This window comes from Panulirus ornatus, chromosome 46, assembly GCF_036320965.1.
Source record: "Panulirus ornatus isolate Po-2019 chromosome 46, ASM3632096v1, whole genome shotgun sequence".
Taxonomy (NCBI): Eukaryota; Metazoa; Arthropoda; class Malacostraca; order Decapoda; family Palinuridae; genus Panulirus; species Panulirus ornatus.
Genome location: NC_092269.1, coordinates 38,979,357 through 38,997,938, shown reverse-complemented (window position 1 = coordinate 38,997,938; position 18,582 = coordinate 38,979,357). Strand labels below are relative to the sequence as shown.

At 41.4% G+C, this 18,582-nt stretch overlaps 1 protein-coding gene across 5 annotated transcripts in view; it reads left to right on the top strand.

Moving 5' to 3' along the window:
• LOC139763253 (multifunctional procollagen lysine hydroxylase and glycosyltransferase LH3-like) overlaps positions 1-18,582 on the top strand; it is an 86,254-nt gene that overhangs the window by 49,042 nt on the left and 18,630 nt on the right. For 3 of the 5 annotated variants that reach the window (XM_071689181.1, XM_071689178.1, XM_071689179.1), the window contains 8 exons: positions 9,767-9,855; positions 10,491-10,603; positions 10,866-11,029; positions 15,102-15,272; positions 15,838-15,997; positions 16,563-16,734; positions 17,538-17,659; positions 18,373-18,474. In XM_071689181.1, coding sequence (XP_071545282.1) covers positions 9,767-9,855; positions 10,491-10,603; positions 10,866-11,029; positions 15,102-15,272; positions 15,838-15,997; positions 16,563-16,734; positions 17,538-17,659; positions 18,373-18,474 — 1,093 coding nt within the window. Of the gene's footprint in view, positions 1-910; positions 1,170-9,766; positions 9,856-10,490; positions 10,604-10,865; positions 11,030-15,101; positions 15,273-15,837; positions 15,998-16,562; positions 16,735-17,537; positions 17,660-18,372; positions 18,475-18,582 lie in introns of those variants that run through there. The other 2 variants (XM_071689180.1, XM_071689182.1) reach the window with 1 other exon arrangement.

Genomic DNA, 18,582 nt, shown 5'->3' with positions numbered 1-18,582 from the left:
AGTCACGTACCGGAAGCCACGCACGATAACCACGTATGCTTTTACACCAGCGCTGAGATGAGACATTCACACACACACACACACACACACACACACACATCTACGACCCTGGATCCTGGAAAGCGCATTTGATACCAAGTCTTTCCATAGGAAAACTGGAACCCTTGCCACGGGTTGAGAAGGAGGTGCGTTTGGTGATAAGACGACGGCCCGCCATCCGGGTTATTCGGCTCGTAAGTTTATAACGAACTAGAGGTTCATTGAGATGAACGTGTGAACGTAGTGTTAATGCACCCTCTCACGTGTCATTACACACTAGATTCCACGCTGCTCGTACGCTATAGATGGTGGGGAAGGTAGAGCGAGAGTCGGACTAACGAGAAATTCCTTCTGTCTTGAGAGAGAGAGAGAGAGAGAGAGAGAGAGAGAGAGAGAGAGAGAGAGAGAGAGAGAGAGAGAGAGTAGAGAGTTGCCGGTTATTAGTTGAAGATTCAGCTTGTAAAGGAATGTCTACCAATTCATAACAGTTACTGCAACACACCTTGTTGTGTTACGAAGGTTGTATGTGATATTTCTCTTCATATACCATGTATTGTGAATGTTATGATTGTATTCTTAAGAGTTGTTCATTCCTTGGCGAAAGTGTTCCATGTAAGGCACACATATGACTGTATCCGTGAAATTGTTTAGTAGATATTACATGATGGTAATTATAATCATTAGCTCAAATTATATAACACTATCGAAAGCGATCACACAGTGAAGGGTGTGTGTGTGTGTATATATATATAGACACACACGCATACACGTACATAATTCAGGATGCAGTGGGAAAAAAGAAAAGGAAATTTCCCCATCCAACACTGTGCTGAGGGTTGGTCGCTTAACCAGCTGGAGGAGTTGTGGAGAAGTTTACTGTTGCTTGGCCTGTCCGGCAGGGTGGAGGGAGAGAGATATAGAGAGGCGGACCCAGGTCTCGCCCTAGCTAAGCTAGCTAGCGCTTCCAGCGAAAGAAACTATCGTTGATATACGCAGAGCGTAGATGTACTACCGGGCGAACATGTTGTCAAAGTTTGCAAGGACGTTGGTGGCCAGTGTGTGTTTGATTGTGTTGTTTGTGCTGGTGTGTAGTGACTATGTCATAGCCGCCCAAGATGCTCCGCCCAGCAGTAAGTGGTATTCTGTTACCTTCATCTTCTCGTCCAATCTCATGAATTATCTTTTTAGAATTTGCATTTCTCAATTTTGCATCATTCATCCCTTGCGTTATACACATTATACATTTGATTTATACATTGACTGTGGGTAGTTTTAATGAATTTTATTCACTTGTTTGTTTGCTGTTGATGTTTCTCTTAAACTCAAAAGTTTTTGAGGTTCATTATATATATATTCGGTTCGTAATATTCGGCGGTGGAGCCCAGTCTATCTAGGCCACAGCACAACCTGGTCTACCGTTGTTAACGGTACTGTCAAGAGGAAGAAGAGCAACATATACTCTCTTTCTCTCTCTCTCTCTCTCTCTCTCTCTCTCTCTCTCTCTCTCTCTCTCTCTCTCTCTCTCTCTCTCTCTCTCAACTTTGAGCATCTGCATTAATGTACTCCCATCAGCTGGCACTGACATGATAGGCCGGGGCAATGAAGTAGTGTTATGATCTGTATGATGAAAGAGATTGGATCTTACGATGTCTCCCAGACGTGTGGACACACTGATTGTTATCATTACAACTTTAAAGTCACTTTATTGAATTGGATATTGGTCTCATCCTTGTCATTTTTATCAATATACATTTTTATTGGAAATAGAGCCTGTGGGATTTATAAGTAATGTAAGTAGATATATAAGTGGGTGGAGTCGAACATGCCTCTCTCGCCCACCCATACGACCCTTTCTTCCATTAGCTAACTAAACTTTACTTATAAGTAAGCCTTACTAATCGTTATATGTAAGTAGTCTTTACTAATCTATGTATATCAGTTTTGTACACTTGTATTTGTGTCAGATGAAACATAAACAATAGTGTTGTTTAATTCGAAGAGTTGTATTGTGTAATATTGTCTTGGTGATGGCCCTGTGTATTATAGACAGAGGAAAGAGGAAAAAAATTCATATTGATCTTGAAAATCAATAAAGAAATTGTACCACAAGAAGTCAGGAGTGATGATTATGGACGATTGTGTAATTAATATGTTTTAACTTTTGTTTTACATATATGCTAATCATGTCTCTATTTCAAGTCTCCGAATTTAAAAGATTCTTTGTTTCTTCATTTCCTCTTCGCCTGCTCTGCTGATCATTGAAGTTGTTTGAGGTCGCGGCTTGCAGGATAACACGCCCACACCCACACCACATCCTCACAGGGAAAGCTTGTATGCACTTTCCCAGTGAGTTTCTTACATTTTTCCAGTGGATATGGTTGGTCCTTTGTCTTCGGTTCACGGATACTTCCACTGTTTTCTTCAGTTCCCGGTGCGTTACGTAATTGCCCGTATGAGTCATGAATTTCGAGTGTAGTTAGGATCAGGCCTTGTTTCTAGGTCTATATAGAGGATGGAGGATGTGGTAGAAACCGTCATGGCAGAGGCGTCACCACTGTAAGGGGAGTTGATGTAAGCAAGCCACGTACACCGACACAGTTGACGAAGACGTGAAGGATGTACGTTGGTTCTTCCCGGCAAAATGCTGGTCGAGACGGAGTCTTTGCCTGGGTGTCACGCCGCCGAGAATGAGATCATAGGTCAAGTGCGTGACCTTGAGACTCGACCAGTCTTGTACAAGGAGGACCAGCATGGTGGGGGCGAGGCGGGGGTCTCTCTCTCTCTCTCTCTCTCTCTCTCTCTCTCTCTCTCTCTCTCTCTCTCTCTCTCTCTCTCTCTCTCTCTCTCCCCATTTTGTGCCTCATTAATCCTCGTGTTCCCCCATTCCACCACCTCCTCCTCCTCCTCTTCATCAGCATGTCTGCCGCGTTCCTCAGACTTCCCTCACCTTCTCTGGGCTTTGACTCAAACTTTCTCTTCCGTTGTCGTAAAGGCTTCCTTATGATCCGGGTCCCTCGCGTCTTAACAGTTCCGGCCACGTACCTGTGGACATTATCCAGACCCTTCGATTGCTATTCCTGACCCACTGAACGATGTGACCTGTGTGAGCTATGGGAAGGTCAATGACTCGTTTTGGTTATTTAATGTTGTTCCCTTGTTACGTTTTCCTTCGTTGTAATGTGTAAGGTTTGTTGCTGTGGTGGTGGGTGGATGTGATAACGTTAGCAGATGTTAGAAGAGGAGGGACGGGGAGGGAACTACTGGGTTTGGTGTGTGGAGGGGGAGGGAGGTAATGTGCATGGAGGAGGAGGGGGAAGGGGGGATGCAAGTGATCAAGCGGTGCTGCTTTGAGCCTTACGTGTCAGTACGGATGAGCGGGTTGATACTATGTTGTCCCAACCAGACTGGCTGATGCTTTCCTGCTCTTGGTGTGTGTGTGTGTGTGTGTGTGCTCGAGAATGAGTACCAATTGCATGTTACATGGAGAGAGTTTTACACTCGTATTTCCCCGTCTTTTTACATATATGAGCTATGTCTTTATTTTGTATGTTTACACGCACATACTCACTAGCCTTAGGCAGGTACCCATTTATCGACCAGTCCTTAGGGGAGGATGAACAGCCGGGTTGGCTGTGGGGCCGACTTCCGCACCCACGATTCGAACCCGGGCAAGGCTGACCACCACACAGTGTTCCAGTGTGTCCTCACGTACCGGACGTTTGCCAAAATCTTCTTCTTCATTGTATGATTTAAGTAACCTCGCATTTATGTACAAATTTTCAATAGAGGTGTATTATGCGTCTGTTCGACCCCATAAGTCTGTTACACTTCGGTGAAGCGTGGATGTGCGGTATGTGTTGACGAACCCACCCTGTCTGTGTTGCACCATACCTCCCTTCCTCGTTGAGGATCATCCGCCTCGGGCCAGCACCGAGAGTCCCGTTTATAAGCACCCCAGACTGTGTACGCCACTCCCTGGGGGCCGTCGAATGTAACTGTCCCTCCTCCTGTTGTTCATAGCGTGGTGGTGGGAGGTAGTGGGGATGGGAGGGGAGAAGTTTAAGAGGGGAGGTCTCCTCCCTTGCTATGGGCGTGGTGGTGGGAGGTAGTGGGGATGGGAGGGGAGAAGTTTAAGAGGGGGAGGTCTCCTCCCTTGCTATGGGCGTGGAGGGAGTTCAAAAGAAAAAAAAAAAGGGTGGGCGATTTACTGTTAACACCATTTGGCATGTGGAGAGGGGGACACCCAGCCCTCCCTGACACCAACTGTTAGGTTTAGACAGGTGACTCCACCACCTGACAAGCGACAGGTGGAGGTGTTCAGATGTATGTAACTCCACGTCCTGGAGGGAGAGGGTCGTACTGAGACCGAAAGGGTCGTGCCATTTCATGGAGGGTTGTGCTTTCATAAAGACATGGGTCGTACTTCCTGGAATGAGTAGGACACTTTCTGGAGAGGGGTCGTACTGTGTAACGGGGCTTCGTTACTTCCTCAAGGAAAGTCGTACCACGTGACGTGGGATTATACCATGTATAGAGAATGGGGTGGGAGGGGGGGGGCTGTGTCGTACGGAAAAGGGTGAAAGAAAATGTCGGGTGAAAAGGCATAATGTACTTGAAGAAGGGACTGAAGACGCCAGATTAAATCTCAAAGTGGACGTGTTTTCATTTTCCAAAAATATTGATAGGACGTAGCTAGAAGGTATAAGAAATAATTTTGATAATAAAGATAAACTTTGTTAAGGTAACAGTTTCTAAGGTTACAAGCAGACCAAAAGTAGTAGTAGTATTGATAATGATAATGATAATAATAATAAACTAGGATGGGGGTATAGAAAACCAACAATGAAATACTTTTGATACGGGGAAAAAGGTTGTGATATTATGTAGTGTGCTAATCATTGATAACTTTCACCCTGGTTTAGATGAGAATATTCTTGTACCAGTCCGTGAAAGCTCCAGTGATTTTGATGTGGTGTCGAACTGCAACCCAAGGACGAGGGATCTCACGGGTGGTTGAAAGGTGACTATGGCGATGATGGGTGGTGCAGTCTAGTGCATATGAATATTTAGGTACGTAGATTCCAGATACACACATTTGTCAGTGTCGGGTAAAAAAAGATAATAAGAAAAAGATGACTGTGTATAAAGCCACCTCTGTTCTCTCGCTACTGTATTGTGAAAATAGAATGAGGGGGCGCGACACATGCATTTCCTGGTCAACAACCCTCGTCGCTCACAGATGTACTCACACTTGTAGAACTTATAATCTTTTTTGTCAGTAAAATGTTACGTGTATGTTTATGACCCGGGGAAAAATTGCCTCGGTCGTTGTTCTGCTTCTCTGCCTTTGCTCAAACGCGAGAAATGCATTAACGGTGAAATATATGTATAAAATGTAATTTTATTGTAGCCAATAAATACTGTGTTCCGAATATTTCGTTGAGGTTTGAGGGTTAGATAAATACGTCCGTGTGTATATTTCTTAAGCATAACTGTACGTCAAACAGAAAAGTAGGTTTGATCCAACAGCATTAAGTGGATGTGAAAACACATGACTGTCAAATACGTCTTAGGAGTCCGGTTCGTTCAGCTTTCCCGCCGCCCGCGCCGACGACCACAACTACAGGGATCCGTTACTCGTGACGTCACTGCCTTTCGTTGTTGCCAGCCTATGGGGAGTGGCGGGGGATAGGTGAAGGGGGGACAGAAGACGGATGTAAGGAGGCTAGGTATGATGTAGAGTAGGGCAGAACAGCGAAGATGGGTGTCTACTTGAGGTTGATAACCTCAGAGTCGAAGACGTAAATGTTAGTATGTACGTAAAGATGGATAGTTACATAAACGTACCTGAATAGCATCTTCACAAGATGGCAGTGCAGGAAACTGAGCGATACCGCAGGGCTGGGATCATTCAGACGAGTTGATGAGACGGGAAGACACGATGACCCCTGGGAATGAGGGCGAGGTAGTGCCCGCGGAGCCATGTTATTTCCTGATGTATCGAAACCTCAACAGACGGAAGGAATGTGGGGCTTGAGGAGCGTCTGCCGCTCTAATCCAGTCCTCAAGGTTCTTCCAGTTCTTTTAAAATATGGAAAAACAGTTACTGAATTAGAGGTACTGTATTTTCAAATTGACTTGTTTGTGTGAGCTGCTGATAATCGCTTGAGGAAGGTTGAGGTACAGACACATCTTGAGGAATACTCGCAACACAACATCCATTTTTGGTCTGGAAGAGTTACCAGCCCTCGCTAAAGGAGGAGATTGATCACGTCCCAGAGTCTCTATTAACGTAGATACAGAAATATGGTGATAGATACCAGAGAGAAAATGAAAATGACAGTTTTTCGTGCTGCATGTACGAGATAATAGAAACATGGTTTCTGGTAGGGTAAAGCAGAGATCAAATAGCTGATAATGTGCTGAGTTACCAACTGCTACTTTCTTGTTCATTTCCTTTACCGAGAGTTGTCTTTTATCATTGAAATGCAGTTCGAAAATTGTTTTGTAAGCTCTGGGTTGAAGTGTCGCTTCGCTTCTGTAATATTAGTACAAACTAATCGCCCTCCAGCAAGAGCTGGTAAGTATGATCCCGGCCGAGCCTGAGGCGGTGGCTGTGTGCAGGATGTAGGTCAGCGGGGTAGCGTGACCAAAGCCTTGCCTCCTGACCTGCCACCTACCTGTCTACCTACCTACCTTACCTCCCACTCGCCCCTGGGTGATTCCGGAACACCGTCCCGCCACTTATCCCAGGCCTCCACCTGCCCACTGGAAGTCAAACTATTATAACACACACACACACACACACACACAAATGGAACGGAAGATGTGCACATGCACCAGAGATGCTTTGAAGTGGGTTGCAATAACACTGGCCTACTACAGAGTCCTCAGTATTAGGGCCGCTGCTGTTCTTGATCCGTGTAAATGACTTGCTGGAAGGACCAGGTCCACAGATGTTAACTGAGGTCGTGGGGAAAATTAGATAACCAGGAATACTTCATAAAAAGGTACTTAAAGAGGCTCCCGAGTTGAACAGTTACGTTATGAACTTTACCCTTTGAGGATACAGAGTTAATGAGGATGAGATACAGAAAAAGAAGGCCTGGATATAACTGTAATGTTGCAGGAAGCAAGCTACATGAATATGCATGGGAAATGTCTTTAAGCGGGTTTGAAACACTGGTTCATAGAAGGATCTTGGCACGTTGAGTGGGTGTGAAGCACTGGTTCAGACAAGGGTCTCGAGACCCTGAGTGGGCTTGAAGCACTGATTCAGTGGCGTTACCTCGAACATCCAGATCCAGGCGCTGTACCAGAAGAACTGAGATGAGCTAATGGGATTCTAAGACTATATCCGGCTGAAGCCCTTGAGTTAGGAGGGAGTTTCGGCAGGATAGACTTGCACTAGGTGCCAGATAAGGGATGCACTTTCCCTCAGTGTGACTACAGTCGATAGGTCTTGTTTAACCCGTTGAGTACGATGATACGACCCCTGGGCTCGACGGTATGGCCCTTGGGCGCGACAGTGCCACTATTGACCCGACGGTAAGAGCATTATTAAGGATGAAAGTCTGGTCAGTTACCTGGTCTATGTAGGCCAGATCGAAGGTCACCAAGGCATATTCAAGGACAGTTTCGTAAAGTCTAAAGGTCGTACCGTCGTGCTCAAGGGCCGTTCCGTTGTGCTGAAGAGGTGAAAGTACTTACTTGAAAAGGCTGATAATTTTCTTATTCCTGGATATATGATTATCACTAAGTTGCTGGTTTGAGCATAGATGAATGTGAATTTGGTTATTAATTGAGTCATGGATGGAATTTTTTTTTTCATTACACTGACCATTTGTAGGAACAGTAGTACTCCTGAGATGGTGGATGATGTAGACTGAAATAATAAAATCAGATACGTGTGGTGACATCAAGATTGTATGCTGTATCGTATGAAATACAGTATCTGAAACTTTGTTAGATTCTCTTGTACCTGTGGGTTACCTATTTGGAGGATGTCCTCCTCCTTGTACCTCCTGGTATTCATGCCTCATAAGCCAAGGTACTCAGTGAGGAATCTCATGTACTGACCCTCCCCAGGGAACTTGTTTGACTTCCCCTGTGTGATTGGATTTGTCATGTATGTACTTGCTAGATATAACTCAGGTGTTACGGGACTCCTAATGCAAGAGGGTAAACTGTGAGTTAAGAAATAGTCATCTTTGGAGAGGCTGTATCATTGGGAGCACTGTCTCGTCAAGAAATTTCTCAGTCCAAAGGAGTCCTCATAACCCTGCAGCCTTGGACTGCAAGAACCTTTAGAAAGAGATCCAGGTATGACTAGGATCCGCTCTTCGAAGGAGGTCCTGGGATGATTCATTAGATCCTCGGAGAATGAAACTCCCAAGAAATTAGTGTTGGTGAACGGTAGTTAGATTAGCATCTAGTGTATCACTGTTTTAGGCTAGTGCATTTTTGGATAAGGGGTAGAGGTGAATGATTGTCCGGCAGTGGTGGAACCCACTGGATTCTTAAGCAAACTCTCTCTCTCTCTCTCTCTCTCTCTCTCTCTCTCTCTCTCTCTCTCTCTCTCTCTCTCTCTCTCTCTCTCTCTCTCTCTTCCTAGTGATGGTAGTTAGATGTCAAGTTCTCCTCCATGGCCCAGGTGGTTGTGCTTTCTTTCAACCTCGCATAACACATGGGATGCCGGCTTTCAGTCCATAAACACATGCTGTCTCAATGTACAGACAACACTTAGCATTCGATGACGTGTATGTCAAGGGACTCAGTAATCTTAACTCTAGATTTTTCTGTGGTGAGCAATATGCATGAGCCCTGCCCTTTGGCAAAATTTCACCATAGCTAATAGTTGCTCCTAGGCAACTTAGACCCAGTCGCTCCCTCTCCCTCCTGCCAATGTTGAACCTATGACTAGCATCCAGAAACACCCAGGGTGTAAGTCTTGATGCAGCCCTAGGGTAGGTGGAGACGCAGCCTAGAGGTCATCTGGATGCAGCCCTGGGGTCAGGTGTGGACACCCACCATGGCCAAGGTAACTGTTGTCCGTGGCAGTGGGCACCTGCAGTGGGAAAAATGGATAGTGCAACTGTGGACGAACAGTTATGACATGATTGTGATGCACCATATGGTTCGGTTATAATGCCGCTACATTTGGTTTTGTTATAGTTATGATTGTTATGGTTTTTCTTTGATGCAGTTATGGTTTGCTTTTGATGTGGATAGTTCATTTATGTTACAGTTTCGATTTGGTTATTATATGGTTGTAATTTGCTTATAATGCAGTTATGGTTCAGTAATGATGCTGTTAAGGTTTTTTATGGTATGGTTATATGTGGTTGTGGTACCTTTATAATGTGGTTATGGGTCAGTTATGATGCAAGTATGGTTTGGTTATGATGCGTTTGTGGTTCATGTATGTATGACGCAGTTATGGTATATTCATGATGCAATTATGATACGGGTATGGTTTGGTTAAGTAGCAGCAATGGTTCACCTATGACGTGTTAGTTATGCTAAAATTTTGATGCGATTATGGTTTAGTTATGATGCATCTTAACTCCCTTGTATCTTGCCCCTCTGCCCTTTGTTATGTTGTAGCCCTTTATGACCCAGGTGCATCACATGTTTTGACCTCTCATGACCATGTATACCTTCAGATAGATATTCCTGATTTCATGTTCCTAATGTGTAGAATGAACTGATATGACCTCCCCAACAGACATGGTGGTGCTTACGGTGTGGCGACCAGGGTCTGACAGTCACACAAGGTTCCTCAGATCAGCCAAGGTCTATGGCTACAAGGTCAAGGTAAATCAGATATCTTTGTGCCTTTTTACAGTTTTGCTGATATTCTGTTTTTATCATAAATCATTATTTTGTTTATACTTTACAAAACATATTCCATTTTTATAAATTATCAGAATAGATGAAAATTCATATCACATAAGGTACATGTTTATATGTCACAGGTAGAATTTGCCTTCCATTAATCTTAATGATGTTTTAGTTTATAAGGTCATGGAACCATGTTATTTTGGCTCTAGTATTAGGGTGAATGCAGGTGCAGTCTCTTGAGGTAAGAATGTTTTAGTCTGATGTTAAGTCAAAGCCTTCCTTCTGATGAGGATTTTGTAAATTTTTAGATTATGGTAATCACTGATGGAAATGATATACCTTCTTTTATTGCTAGCATTTAACAATAGTTAAAATACTCCTGTAGGATTCAGTAAATTCACTGAATCCTCACTATTTTGCAATGACAATTAAGAAATTGATCTGTTATCTTGTGTCTAGTAATACTTAGAAGTTGGCTCCTTATATTATCTTTTGATAGTAATGTCGAAGAGCTGCATATTTTTGTGCCAAAATACTTTGCACATACAAGACATGATTGCTTGATTTTCCAGCAAAGCTTTCTGCACCATGTTTTTCCTCTCTGGTAGACCCTGGCTGAAGGTGAAGAGAACCTGAGTGACAAGCAACTTCTGCAGTTGTTGAAGGATGAGGTCAAGGCCCTCAGCAAGGGTGAGGATAAGCTTATCCTTTACACGGAGAGGTAAGAGCATCCTGTGTTGTATTGTGGATGATTTATAAAGAGGTGAGGGTGCCCTATGTTGTATTTTGAATTGTACATTGATAGGACAGACAAACAGAAATCAGGAGTTAGATTCAAGTAAGGGTACTGTACATTGATTACTAAAGTGAATCTTCTCCCATATTCTATATCTTATTGCCTTTTTCCCCCATCCTAAATGCCTTGTTCTCACTTTTTCTCTCCTTGAAGCCTTGCTCTCACTCCTCTTCCTTTATCTTTACAGTGTAGATGCCATGTTCTCTGCTAGCCCTGTGCGTGTGGTGGAGGAATTTGAGAAGTCCTTGGCAGGAATCCTCGTTTCAGCTGATGGGTTCTGTTGGCCAGATCGCACCCTGGAGTCAAGCTACCCAAGGGTTGCCCGGGGCAAGAGATTCCTCAACTCTGGAGGTGAGCAAGTCCACAGTAATTGATACTTGACCAAACACTGTCTTTCAAGTTTGCTTGTAGTTTTGACTCATTACAGTGACACAATAGTTGGGTTTCATCCTATTTAAGTTAGAATGTGTATGTTTACATTTTAATCCTCTGAGCCTGGTCTTTGAGCTGACCCATATGGGTTAGAACAAAGGCCATGCCATCTTTCCTTAGGTTTTTACCTTTATACAAGAGTCGTGCACTCGTACTTAAGGCATTACATGGGTGAAGCTGTGTCAGTAACCTTGGATGTTCAACTACAGTTATTGATTTTACATGATGAGGTAAAGGATAATCCCGGAGAGTTTGATTGGTAAGTATTTTATGCTACTTTGATGGAGGGCACAGTGTGTGAATGTTAGACCTTATGGTGTCAAGTACAGTGACAAAGTTGTGGTGAAGGTGAGATGATGGTTTTATTTAAGATTGTTCTAAGTCATTAGATGATATGGTAGTTTGTTTTCAGAAGTTGTTTTAGGCATTTGAAGGCATGGGTTGAAATTCATGGTATAGTTGTAAGTATGAAGGTGTGCCATTTAAGATATATAAGTAATCATAAGCATTTACTTATGAGGGCAGTATTATGATTACAAAGGTTAGACAAGCATTAGTGTTACAAGTCTTATATTATTTTTAGGCACTGGAGGGTACAAATGGTTACTATGGTGTACCAGGAACAAGGTGTAGCAGAGTGTATGAGGGTGTGGATGTGTCAAGAACAGTGGAGTCCTGGTGTAGACATTACTATGGCTTCACTGGTTGTCTGGCATTGTTGTCCTACATGGATTCGTGCACCATCTGGACCAAACAATAACTTATTCATTTGTTATAGTCTTCTGATTAGAGTTTATGCTTGTGTGTAAGCTTAGAGCAAGCAGAGAATGCAAAATAAGATTTATTGTTTGAAATCCTGCCCAGTAGACTGAGAATCATAGTGCAACACAGAAATGGGATTTGACCGTATGTAACAAATGCTGGTTTTGGCATCATGTAGATCCATTCATTTGTCACAGTTGGTGTTCCTGATCAATCTGTTACCTCCTTCATTATCAGCACCATCTTTTTGAATGGCCACATTGTTTTCATTTCTTCTGCTGTTTTTGCTGTCACTGCCTTTGTCCTCATACTTCATTGTTGTAACTTGGTATTGTTGCTTTCTCTTGGTTTTATATTCATCCCCATCATTTCCATTTTTGTCATTTTAAATGTTATTCTCCTTACTGTTTTCATTATCCTTAGTGTTACCATAATTGTTATTGTTGCCACTACTACCGTAATGTCTCTGCCATTGCTATCATTGCCATCATTGCTGTCATTGTCACTATTGTTGCCATTGCTTTTGCCATTGCCATCACTAATGTTGTTAGTACCCATGCCATCATTGAGAATGTATTCTTCCCCATGATTTCATTTTGTAAGTAATGTAATGTATCATAAGAGATGGTAATTAATGCTGCTTTTTTCTAATTCAGATTACGAATGAAAACTTTTGAATTAATATATCATTCATGAAGACTTAAGAATTGATTTATATTATTATAATGAAGACTTTATGATTGATACACATTATTTTAATGAAGACTGTAAAATTGATGTCTATTATTATGATGACTTCACCGGCTCATTAAAGAGTAGGAAGCCATGTGGTGTAATGGAGTGAAATTCTCACTCTGTGTGAGAGAGGTCTCCCCCCCCCCTTGACCTGAAGCACCACAGGAGCAGCAGCAGGAAGTGGTTCTGGAGCTGGTCTGGGCATATCTTAGGGGGCCAGTCTGGGAATGTTGTAGGGGTTTGTCTGGGGATGTTCTCTGTATGTTGGAGGGGCTTGTTTGGGAATGTTAAAGGAGCTGGTCTTGTGGTCTGGAAATATCAGAAGGGATATCTTGGGAGTAGCTCATGGTTTACATTGAAGCTGGTTTTGGCTGGCGTAGAGGATACTTTGAGGATGATTTTTGGGATAGTCTGCAGTTGTCTCAGGGAATGGCATGGAGCTTTTAAGGAGCTTCCTTGGGACCCTTGTAACAGTGGGTCTGAAACTGTCTGAATGCTAGTCTGCTTCTTCTTTAGGGAATGACTTGGAATGTTGTAAGCAGTGGTCTATATCTGCAAAGCTGGTCCAGTGATGTCATTTGGGGCTTGTCTGGATTGGTCTTAAGTGCTGGCATGGGCTGCCTAATAGAATGGCCGGAATATGTCTAAAGGATTGGTTTGGGGCTGTTTTCAGTAGTAGTATAAGTTGTCTTATAGGTTGATGTGAAGCTTTTTTAAACTGTTGTAGATGGTGGTCTGTACGAAATTTTATGGGGTCGTCTAGATCTGTTGTAGGGCTGGTCTGGGTCTGTCTCATTGGATAATCCACAGCTGCTGTAGGAACAGTTTTGTATCTTTTGTAGGATTTGGTTTGAGACTGTCTTCGGTGCAAATAATGAACTATATGCTTGGCTAATTTAGGCATGCTTCAGAAACTTGTTTGTAATTGTCATGGAGTCAGATTGAGACTTTAATAGGGGTTAATCTAGGATTATCGTGGGAGTTGGTGTGGGGACTGTTACAGGTGCTAGCCTGAAGCTGTTCTTGAGTTTGGTCTGGTGCAGTTATGGAGATGACTTAGAGTAAGTCTGTGCTTCTCTGTAAGGTGCCCAGGACTTACAGAGGTGATTGGTGGTTTAGGGCTTTCTTTGAGTGTCCTAAAGCTTTCTAAGCTCTTGGTCGACTGTTTCGCTGGGTGATCAAGGGATATAATAGAGACTAACCATAGGCCCTCATAGGGGCTAGTCCTCTCATCGACTGGTCATGAGTGTCGTAGGAGATTGATTGGTATTGTCATAGAAACTAGTCTGGAAGTGTCTTAGGGACAACCTAGGATTGTCTTAGAGTTAAGAGTGATTTAGTTGTTGTATGAGCTGGTTTAATGTTGCATTAAAGGCTTGTCTGGAATTGTTTTAAGGACTGAACTATAATTGTAATGGACACTGGTTTAGGATTGTCATGGGAACTACTCTGTTGGCGTTATAAGGTTTGGTCTGACATTAACTCAAAGGTTCACATGGAGCTGTTATTTTGTATGTTGTGGGCCTTTTAATGCAGATAATCCGCAGATGTCTAATGGATTCTTGTGGTACTATCTCAGGAATGGATGGCTGGTGGCCAGAGGGCTTTACAGTCACATCTTAGGGTAGTAAGTTAGATATGTCTTGATTAAGCAAGAGGGTAACTTTGAACGCCTTCTGAAAATTTTTGTTTTACACACTTCAACATGCACCAGCCTCTCATTGACATTGCAAGTTGATGCATGTTGTAGCATGATTATTAGAAGCTATATTGATTAACAGACTCATCTGTGGTTGCGTTTTCTTCTAAACAGCAGATGATTTTTCCATGTATTAGATCAGCAATACAGAATTTATCATACTCTTTCAGCACTGGTGAATAATATCAGTGGCTTATGATGAAAACATTACAGATACAACCAATTGATCCATTATCAAAATTGAGACATGCCCTTAATGATATGATGTCATGGTATTAGTTTTTTGAAAACAGTATACTGTAGAGGAGCAAGAATTGGCATCCTCTGAGCTATACATCTTACCCAAGAATTTCAGATTATCATTGTATTATTTGAAAATAGTTCTGTATTCGAACACTATAGATATTCATGATATATAAAGTATTGTGTAAGAGGGTGTGACATGAGCAGCTCTTTCTAAACGTCCTGAAACTTGATAGATAATGTTTAACACAAAAACCCATGAAATTTTTATAAGGATAGCAGGATGAAAGGAAAACATTCTAATGTTGTAGAACCTGTTTACTACTTTGTAAGAAGATGAGAGATGTTTTTTGCTCAGTGTTCTTATCAAGGAGATACAATAATGCACAAGTATTACATATCTATGATAAGTAGTATGCTCTTGAGATTACGGTATTTGCCCTTTGGAAATCCCCATGCTAAAAAGAACTCACTTAGATTTTAGCTACAGTGAATTAAGCGTGTTCAAAACAGATTACTAGGGTGTGCGTTGATATTGAAATTTTATAACAGGTTTCGTTGGGCTTGCTAGTACTGTCCACAAGATGTTGTCTGAATCCTTAGAAGAAGTGTCCTTACAGCTGCTGATGACTCATGTATATGTGAAAGATTCCACCAGACATAAGTACAAGCTCAAAATTGACCACCTCTCCAAACTTTTCCAAAACCTAAATGGAGCCACAGGTTTGTGTGAGGCTTTCTATTTTTCTTGTGTAGTTAATCCATCATAAGATTTTGGATATAGTGATTAACAAGTTTAAATTTTTTTGATAGTTTGTATCAAAGGTCTTGATTGTTCATATTTAAGGTCCATTTATTTGACCATGTTTTTGATATGGTTCCAAATGTTTAAAGTTTCCCTTCTGTTGGAGAATTTCTTTGTATGCTCAAGATGGAAATACTGGAAACAGATTCTGTTATTGTATTATGTAATTCCTACTGCAAAGGCCTCAGATGTCTTTAGGTTGGGGAACCCAGTTCTCAGAACTAATTGCAGTGAAAACTTTGTTTCTTAGTGCACTTGAAATGCCTCTTGTGAATAGGAATATAGTTAATAGATGGATGGATACAAGAACAAAAGTCATGCATGTATATATTTATTAGAGACATAAATTATAGGATTTCAATCATATTTTCATTAGTATGCAGTAAGGTGCTACAAATGTTATAACAAGGTGAACACTATTTCCCAGTACTTTCTATATTTGTAAACATTTATCCAACTAACTATGATGCTTGCTTGGGTCAGGTGATGTGGAGCTACGGTTTGCAGGAAAGGAGGCCTACCTCCAAAACACACTATACAACACTGTTCCTGTGGTTGTGCGGGGAAATAACCATACCAATCTTGTTCTGCACACACTGGGATCTTACCTAGCTCGTTCCTGGAACCCTGAGGATGGATGCAGGTACATTAAGGTGTATTTTACCCCTCACAAAGTATTTTCTCATCCATCAGTCTCATAAAGCCTGGAGGGTGGAATTTTATTCTCCTGTACTTGGTTGGATTTGTACTTGTTCCGTGAACCATGAAGTTTGCTATAAATGAAATAGGGAAGTGTTGTTCAATTCATACCAAAGATTGACACAAGTGAAATAGGGAACTGATGGCCTATGCATACTAGCATCCTACATACTCATTTGAAGAATGTTGAGGATAGATTAATGTAAAGTAATCTTAATGGGAAAGTCCAGTCAGTGAAGATTGATACATATGTTTTAATGGTCATTTTAGATAGTTTAAACAATCATGCGATAAGAAACCCAGAAGATGCCTTTTGAATCTTTGATTCATTAAGACTGTTCTTCCTTGTGGTACTTGTCTATGATCAAACTTATGAAAAACTGAGTCAGTTTAATTTTACATTGCTGTTGGTAACTTTGTTACAAATAAAGATGAAAGTTTGGACCATAATAAGTTAGTAAGAGTTTTTTCATTTGCCTTGTTCCTATCATCAATTCCCTGTCTTACAGGTCATGCTGGGAGAATATGATTGACATCGAGGAAAAGGTAGAGGAGGAGTTGCCTAAGGTAACACTGGCCATCTTCGTAGAGAAAGCCACCCCTTTCATGGAGGAGTTCTTGGAGAAGATCGATGACATGGAATACCCACCCTCTAGGATGGATCTTTTCATTCATAATGCAGTAAGATATTTTATGAGGTTTTAGAAATTTACATCTGTTACATATGCTTAAGAAGTGTTTCATATCTAATATTATATAGCAGAGGTTTGGAATTATTATACTACAGTTTTATGCTTTTAACTGTCTTGTTAGATTTTTTATGCTTTGAAGGACTTGCATTGACAGGAAATAGTTAGGTAGTGATGTATAAATAGATGAATGTGCTCCTGTTTTTGAGGGAATGTGTCCTTAGAAATGGTTTGTCTCTTTTGTAATGTACTTTTTGTTTAATTTTGAATAGCATCATTGTTCATAACAATTGATATTAAAAGAATACTGCTTTTGGTTAATCTACTTCTCTCCAAAGCTTCACTTTTAATACTGTGCTCGACGAAATATGGATGAAGTAATTGATCAAATTACAGAAAATATAAGTAATAGAAATGTATTTTGTAGAGATTATAATTTGTAATTTCTTGTCATTTGCACCTCTGAGCCTCTGTCCCTTGGTGGCCTAAGGGGCCATATGCCAACCCTTCCCTTGCCCTTGGCAGCTTGGGTGATAACCACTTTGCTAGATAGCATGATTTTCTTGTTTTTATGGGATTTATTTTGCCTTTTGCCTATACAGGTGAAAATTTTGTATAATTGGTTTGAACATCTTTCTTTCTTTCCAGCCACCTTGCCTAATTAATTCCTCTTTTATTACTTCAATTTTATATCTATTTACCAAACTTACCATCATTTTATTTTAGATTGATATCCTTTTTAGTACTTAGTGTATGTCTTTCCATTCCTCTGCTAATTGCTTGGTACCTTTACAGGCAGAGTACCATGAGAAGATGATAAACGAATGGGTGGAGGAAATTGGGGAAGACTTTGCCTCAGTGAAGCTCCTCAAACACAGTGACAACATCAAAGAATGGCATGCCCGCAAAGCTGCCCTGTGAGTAAACATATGTATGTTTTAATACTTAATTTTATTGATTGATGGATAACATCAGGATTTAATACATTTTGAAATGCTTATTACTGGTAAACTCAAAGGTGAGACAGGTTTTCCTCACTAATCTTGGGTTTATATCTTCTGAATTGTTATTGTGGCTCTGACTTCATGTGAATGTGGAGCCACTATCCCTTAGGTGTCAGAGACTAGTCATGTGCTCTAACAGCTACTTTTTGTGGAAGTTATGGTTATGTATTGTCTTTGTTAGTTAACTGATAGGTATGTAGTGACAAGGATTGTTGTGATGTATGGGTTGATCTTGGGATGTGGTGGATACTATATGTTTTTGAATTTTGAGGTGTTATGTTGGATGACAGATGGGTGGTGTCCCTACCGTAGATTAACAAAATACATTTTCACGTTTCTTAGGAGGGTGGTTTACCTGATGTAAATAACTGGTGTAAGTGTGTTTAATGTGTTGTTCATTCTGAGTCCATGGATAAATGAGGTTGCTAAGTGGCTATATATGTTGATGGCTGTATTAGCGTTACTGGATTTCTCCTACTTGAGGTTACATCCGAATGTAAAGTCACTGTTAGCGAGACTGTATCATTGGAAGTACAGTTTTATCAAAGATTTCATCTAGATAAGCACTTGGTCATTATATCCCTCACCACTACTCAATATCATAGTACTTTTCCTCATTTTTGCAGTGACTACTGTGTGGAGCAGGACTGCCAATACCTCTTTTCTGTGGATTCTGTCGCCCACATAGACAACCCTTATACACTGAAGCTGCTAATTGAGCAGAACAGGTAAGTACACAAAAAAAGAGGAAGAATATATTATATATTTATATTATAATTAATCACTGTTTCCCACATCAGCGAGGTAGTGCCAGGAAACAGACGAAGAATGACCCA